Source organism: Halyomorpha halys, unplaced genomic scaffold (genome assembly GCF_000696795.3).
Source record: "Halyomorpha halys isolate HHAL.00 unplaced genomic scaffold, Hhal_1.1 Scaffold91.1, whole genome shotgun sequence".
NCBI lineage: Eukaryota > Metazoa > Arthropoda > Insecta > Hemiptera > Pentatomidae > Halyomorpha > Halyomorpha halys.
Genome location: NW_027110755.1, coordinates 1,550,307 through 1,557,785, shown reverse-complemented (window position 1 = coordinate 1,557,785; position 7,479 = coordinate 1,550,307). Strand labels below are relative to the sequence as shown.

At 27.6% G+C, this 7,479-nt stretch overlaps 1 protein-coding gene across 3 annotated transcripts in view; it reads left to right on the top strand.

Moving 5' to 3' along the window:
• Window positions 1-7,479, top strand: part of Piezo (piezo type mechanosensitive ion channel component) — a 171,175-nt gene extending 163,696 nt beyond the window's left edge. For 2 of the 3 annotated variants that reach the window (XM_014414973.2, XM_067048891.1), the window contains 5 exons: window positions 1,319-1,500; window positions 2,227-2,478; window positions 2,844-3,066; window positions 3,939-4,059; window positions 6,012-7,479. In XM_014414973.2, coding sequence (XP_014270459.1) covers window positions 1,319-1,500; window positions 2,227-2,478; window positions 2,844-3,066; window positions 3,939-4,059; window positions 6,012-6,185 — 952 coding nt within the window. In that variant the 3' untranslated portion in view covers window positions 6,186-7,479. The remainder of the gene's footprint in view (window positions 1-1,318; window positions 1,501-2,226; window positions 2,479-2,843; window positions 3,067-3,938; window positions 4,060-6,011) is intronic. The other variant, XM_067048892.1, reaches the window with a different exon arrangement.

Genomic DNA, 7,479 nt, shown 5'->3' with positions numbered 1-7,479 from the left:
TCTCTCTCTCTCTCTCTCTCTCTCTCTCTCTCTCTCTCTCTCAGTTAATGCTTATATGCACGCTGTCAGTCAGTGTACCAGCCATGGCTGTCTATCACTGGATGCCAGTGATTAGCACCAAGTAGATATTGCATATCAGTCATTGTAGAAGCCACTGGTGTGACAATAGTGGGCAACTGCAGTAGATCAAATAATTTTGTTTCGTTGATCCACCAGGTAATCCCTCTTCTCACTATTAATTTGGCATTATATATATATATATGTTTTATTGTACTTTTTTGGAAATTCTTATGTAGCAACTTATATCAGTTAATGCTTATATGCACGCTGTCAGTCAGTGTACCAGCCATGGCTGTCTATCACTGGATGCCAGTGATTAGCACCATGTAAATATTGCATATCAGTCATTGTAGAAGCCACTGGTGTGACAATAGTGGGGAACTACAGTAGATCAAATAATTTTATTTTGTTGATGCACCAGGTAATCCCTCTTCTCACTATTAATTTGGCACCAAAACAATATGCTCGTTGCTGGGGAATTTAATTTGTAATTATTTTTTATAAAAATGACAAGTTTGTTTGAGGAAAAAATGTAAAAATTGTCAAATTATACCAAAATCTTTGGAACTCTTTAATTGAGAGTATTGTAACTGAGAAGTAAGGAGTGCTTTGATACAGTTATCGTAGACGAAAAGAATATTCCATCCTTTTCAGTGAAGGGAGTGTGAACAAAATTAAAGCTTTATAGTCTTCATGTTACTAGGAATTAGCCAAAATTAAGGAAGTGGCAGAGGAACTGATTTTGTTTATATGGCTTCAGTGCCGTGGGTCGATGTTTTGGGTTATAATAATGGAAACAGCTAACTTCAAGAAAAAAGAAACATGGAGTAATTGCACACAGAGAGACGTGACCAGGGCAATTTTTCCTTTGTAAAGTAAATAGAAAATAAAATAAGTAAAATATTTCAAAAAGAGAATACCAAACAAAAAAAGAACAAAAATTTTAAGCTAAACTTGTTCATTAATTTCTTCAAAAAAATATAAAAATAAATTTCCTTTTAAAAATTAAAATCATCAAAGAAAAATGAAGTGCTTGTGTATTTTAAATGATTTACTTTATTTTGAAATAAGTAGAAATTTGTTAGTTAAATTAGGTTCCCTCTTGAAATTAGATAGACCTTTAATTACTCATTTAATGGAACCCCATAAGCACTTAAGATTTTTTTTAAAACATTTGTGATTATTTCAGAATTTCTATCAAAGAAATAGTATTTAGAGTTTAATTATATTTTAAAAATAATTTTCTTGTGATTTACAGTATTACTGCTCATGACTGGGAGATTTTTAGTAATGCCTACCAGAAATCTAGATCTGCTCAAACATTCCTTTCCAACTATGAGTATGAAGATGTTGGAGTTATATCTTTTGCTACAAATTCTGGAAGTCAATGGTCAATATCACCTCCTGTAATTGAGCTCCTTCGAAAAGAATTAGCGTCTAGTGAGTGATATTGCTATATTATGTGTATATGTTTTTGGCAGGGTTGGGAATAAATAAATGAAGTTTGTACAATATTAGATTTTTTTTCTCTAACTTGTAATAATTTATCTAGTAATAAACTAGTTTATTTATTTTATTTTTTTAACCTCATCTTGAAGTTCATTTCATGATACATTTCTTGCAAAAAAATTTGGAACTAATAGTTTGGATATAATGCCAAGAAAAGTTTCCAGATTATGAAAGATTCCACTTTGCCAATTCAAGCATAATTAGGAAATAAAATAAAATCTCATGAATGCAGAATAAATACAAAATCAATATTGGTGAATTACGATAGTGCGCCATAAAAACCTCATAACTCTATTTTAGTTAATTTCACTGAAGATTCAAATGAATTTTTAAAAAATGTATCTAGTGTTTCAAATTTAGTTCATATAGTTATTACTACAAGCTTAGTTATTAATAGATGTACTTTCATTTCACCCGTTCACCATTTCAATTCATAGTGATTTTCATTTCATAGACATATGGGTTTATGAGGTTTTCTTTTAGTTGGAGTTACAAGGTTATGAGATATGCTTCTTAGAAAAAAAAAAATTGGAGGTTGAATTTACCTCCTATCTCTTTTCTGTATTTGCTAATGTTTCTAAGGAAACTCATTAATTTTTTATAATATAATATCTTTTTATTCAGCTTTCAAGTCCTAATTTGAAATATATATTTCAGATGAGCCAGTCCTTATTAGATTTGGTTGGGTGATTCATCGAGTGACAAGTAATCCTGAGGAACCTCCTAAGGCAGAGAATAGTATCACCTCTTGGCTAATGCCTAATGACCCAGTACGAGTTTCTTTAGCAAAGGTGTTTGAGGAGGGGAGCACCACTGAAGAAAAAATCCCTCTGAGAAATATGATGCCCAAATTCCTTAAAGTGACTAGTAGAGGCACTGCTACCCCAATAGATAATTTGATGGTTTATGGTAAATGTTTCTACATAAAATATTAGTTTTGACTTAATATTTAGTTAATATTATAGGTAATGATAGTGAAAGTGCCAGTGCTGTAAGTCACTTTTCTTTCATTGTGAGAAATCAAACATTTTGTAAATTTACATCAATGATATATATATTATATTATTATATATTATACACACAATGATAGTATTTATTTTAATAGTAATATATAATATGCATGTATCATTATTAATAAATATTTGATTAGTGACTTAAGCTACATTCATTCTCAAGAGCTCATTTACTATTCGAGTTTATTAATGAGTGTTCTTTTTTAAATAATTTATTTTGAATTATGTATTTAATCTGATAAGTTATTTATTTCTTTAAAGATGATGAATCACATTCTACTCAGCTTTTAAGGAATGTTTCTATTAAACCGGTACATAGTCCTACGGTTCCATGGTTCTGGGACCTTTATGAACAATGTGATGATACTACTTATGAAAACCTTCTGAAGTATCTACCTCGTAATGATTGTGAAAATAAGGTTGTAATGTATACTTTCAACGATAAAGCATTCCCTGCAACTCTGAACCTTATCTCAGGAAAGGGGTATGTTTTATTTCCAATTATGATTGTAATTTATATTTTTAGACTTTAAACTCTTCAGGTTTCATATGATTTGATAAAGCATTACTCATTGCCATAAATAATTGGCCTAACCTAACTTGAAATTTTCATACACAGAATTGTATTCTTTTGCAATTACTTACATCTTTTTGTTATGAAGTCACTTTATAACAGCTGCGTTTATGAAATTAGTTTATCCCAAAAATCTTTTCATGAAGAGTTTATGTTTTAGTAATAAAGTTTGAGAATAACAGAAGTAGTAGAGGGTTTTATATAGCTATTATTATGATTATGATTGTATTGATTACATACTTCTTAGCACCAAGTTGATTTTTTTCTAGAAAACAGTTTACTTTAAATTGAACAGCTGATTCATTTTTAGTAATTTATAAATAATATATGCATTACAGTATATGTATTAATAAAGCATTGTGAAACAGTTCTTAGAATATTTAGTGTTTATTGATTGATGGATTATATTATATAGATTGTAGTTAATTATATTGGAATGTGCCATTGATGTAATAAATAATTATATATCCTAAGTCTTATATGAATAAGAATAGGTTTACATTATTAATAAAAGTACTCTCGAGACTTATTCTTGTATGCTATCAAACATTATTCACGTTTTGGCTCTGCGTCTGATAAACTGTTGTCAGATGCTATTATTCATCAAATACTTGTTAATTAATGAAGCTTACATTTTGCATGGAAAAGTATTATTTTATAACATTAATATGTGACATTTCTATTTGAAGATTTCTCTATATATTGAAAGGTAAAAGTCTTTTCTTTTTTTCTTTTGTATTATTGCACACTGTTTCATCCATACTCATATTTATGATTTTCAGAATTATTGGTTTGTACACCACATTTGTAATCGTCATACATTCTGTTATAAGAGGATTTTTTACTGGAATATCGTTCAAAATTATGTTTGATGACATGCCTAACGTGGATCGATTACTTCAGGTATTTATTATTTTTCTTTATAACAAATTTATTTTATATTATAGGAGGTACTATTTTTAAAGATTTATTTCTTGAGGCTGCATTTCTGAAGTCATTTTAATAAATTTTTTCTCCATAATTAAAGATATGAGTGAATGTAACATTTTAGGAAAAAAGATATTTTTGTTTTGAAGAATATTCCTAAAAACATTTTCTGTATTGGATCTTGTTTAATTTTTCTAAATATTTTATTGTGGTAGTTTTCAGTTGCTAAAACTTTACTTTACTACTTTACTTTTCCATGTTAAAATAGGAATAAATGAACATTAAATTGAATTTTTCTCAGATTCAGATGGTTGTAACATTACACCTCCTCTACTCGTGTTTTTAGTTAACAATCATCATTCCTAGTAGCCCAAAATTAGAGAAAAGTAAAAAAGTGTAACTTACCATAGATTTATGATTTGAAAAGTTGTATATGAATGGGGATACACAATACATTGTATCTTTGATGATTACAATAGGATTCGATAAAGTGAGATCTCACTTGTCTTTTTAACAGTAGTGAAATCAGTTATTTCATTTGGTTTTGCCTAATTAGTATTTTCTCAGCCCTTTATTTATTTTATTTTTATTTCCAGTTAATCTGAGGAGCCTCTTAAGTGGGGTTCTACTTGAAATCTTGAAAATATTTACACAATATAAAAGTTCACTTATAATTAAACACCAGATTTTTTTTGCTTAGTTTTTTTCCCCTAAATACTTGAACATTTTTACCATTCAATATATTTGGCATTTTCTTTTGCATACGTAGCCAAAATTTTGGTTAATTAATTTTTCTCTCAATTAAAGTAGAAATAAAATTAGCATTTTTGATACGCAATAATTTGAGGATAATTAATTTTTAATTGCTACTGATTAGTCAATTATAAGATAGATAAAAGTGATCTATGATGGATAAAAAAGTAAGACAAAAGCGTTTCCTCAAGATTTTCATCACAATTTGATCAGAACCGAATTGAGTGTATTTATAGTTTAAAATGCTTTATATTGTTATATTTTATTACCAAATTAAATGATCAAATAGGTAAAGTTACTTAAATTCGTAGAAAATGATGTTACTTACTTCCAATTGCTTTCCTTAACAGAATAAAAACATTCTCTGTACAGAATCCATATTCTATTCTGATAGTTAGTGTTTTAAGGCTTCTGTTGTGTATATTAGCTTAAATTAATTAACTTGTAATTTAATCTAAAACTGGTTGGCTGAAAAAGTTGAAGAAGACCTCTTTATCACTGTGAATAAAAAGTTAACTAAGGGGAGGGGACCTGAGTAGTATCAATTGCTAATATTGTTTCCTGAAGATAACAAATAGTTCATTTTAGTTGTTAATGAAATTAAAATTATTGAAGATTGTTGTTATTCTTAATTAAAAACAACATAACTAACAACTTACCTTCAATATAAACTATAAAAAAAAATTCAAGGTTTTTTTTACACATTATTAAGATGTTAGAAAATATAATTTTGCAATTTAATGTGAGTTGAGAAATTATCTGAGGAATGTCAATGATGTTCTAGCCAAATTTTTGAGCCTCTTAAAGGAAAAATATTGATATTTTCACGAAAAATGTAGGCTTAGCAATTTAAATTTGAATGAATTATTTAGTTACCAAATGATTTCTCTTAAAAATGTATTGTTCAATTTACCCTTGATTTTTCTTTGTTTCATGAATTATTATTAAATATATTTTAAATTAAGAAATTTCTGCAATAATATAGGTTTTTGTTGATATTTTTGCATAATCTTTTTATTTACCAGGCAAAATTTACTGCATATTACTTTATGACTTTATGCATATTTAAAGTTTTTTATATCGGTATTTAGTTATAACCTTTTATGTAAACACTTCTTTCAAAAATTTTTAATATTTATCATCTCATGAAATTAATCAATTAATATATTCTACAGCTATGCCTGGATATTTATCTTGTGAGAGAGAGCGGTGATTTGGATCTCGAAGAAGACCTCTTTGCAAAATTGGTCTTCCTATACAGATCTCCTGAGACATTAATAAAGTGGACACGGCCCCCTGAAGAAATAGCTGAAGATGAACAAGATGCACCACCAGAATTGAATGATTAAAGTGTCTCATAGAGCTCAAAAAACTTTTAAACAATTTTTCAGCAGAAAAAACTTTTGAAGTTTGTTGAATAAGTAACATTATTACTTCTTAAAACTTATTCCTATTATTTGGATTTTTCTCAAAGGAAACAATGCTGTGCCTTGTCTGAAATGATTAAAATTGTAAGAGTTTTATAAGATGTATTAGTGTGGTATTTTTTATAAAAAGAAATCAATGTGTTGGATTTAAATTTATTTGAATTCTTTGAGTTTATATTAAATTTTGACTTGTATTAGAAATACAGTTTTTGTTTTGAACTGGATTGAAGTAAATATTAATCTGTCTTATGAGCCTATGAGTAAAAATATTCTTTGATAATGCATGTAATGAGCTTAAAAGTGCTTGTTTGTCAACTCTTGTAGTAAGATGTTATTACTAACTTCTACTGTTGAGTTTTGTTAATGGCTCGTTTTAAACCCTAAATATCAAGTTATTAGTATAGCTTTACTTAAAAATTTTATCATGCTCTGAAATAGATTGCTTGGTATTATTGAATAATTATCATTTATATGGAGCAGAATATAAATGTGTGTTAATTTATTTACAGAATCTTGTTAATTAATGTTTATATTATTTTTTTCTTTTATGAAGTTTCTGTGATAAGTTGTTGTATTTATCATTTATAATTTTATTAAATCTCAGTTATTATTAAGGAGGTACTAGCTAGTTTTAAGGTGTAAAAATACAATACAATACTATAGCTCTAAAGTATAATCGAATGCTTTGATCAAATGACAATTAAAGGTAGCAGTATAAACGGATGAAAAAGAGAGAAAAAAGTTAACGGAAATAGTTTGTTTTCAAGAAAAGAAAGCTCTACAGTTCATTTATTATCAAATTTATGTCCTGATAATTAAGGAAAGGCTGCTTGAATAAAGTTAAATTATGTTGCTATCATATGATCAATGATTAGCAAACTTTTGGCCAATCTGATAACCTCAATACTCAAATGAGGGTTCTAATCTACCAGCTACTAACTCGATATGTTGGCGCTGATTCCTATTCGCACAAATTAAGTGACTAATGGAAAATATATTAGGTAATGTTATTTATATTGTACTGTGTACCATTTAAATTTTTTGTGCTAAATGACATTCAATAAGTAACTCTTAAATTTTAGAAGCAGTTTTTACTGTTATTAATTTATGTAAAATTGTTGTATTAATAATTTAAAAATGCTACTAAACATAAAAAATTTTTTGTAATTTTCATTGAACTATTAATGTTTAATAAATTTTTATATTATACAAAAGA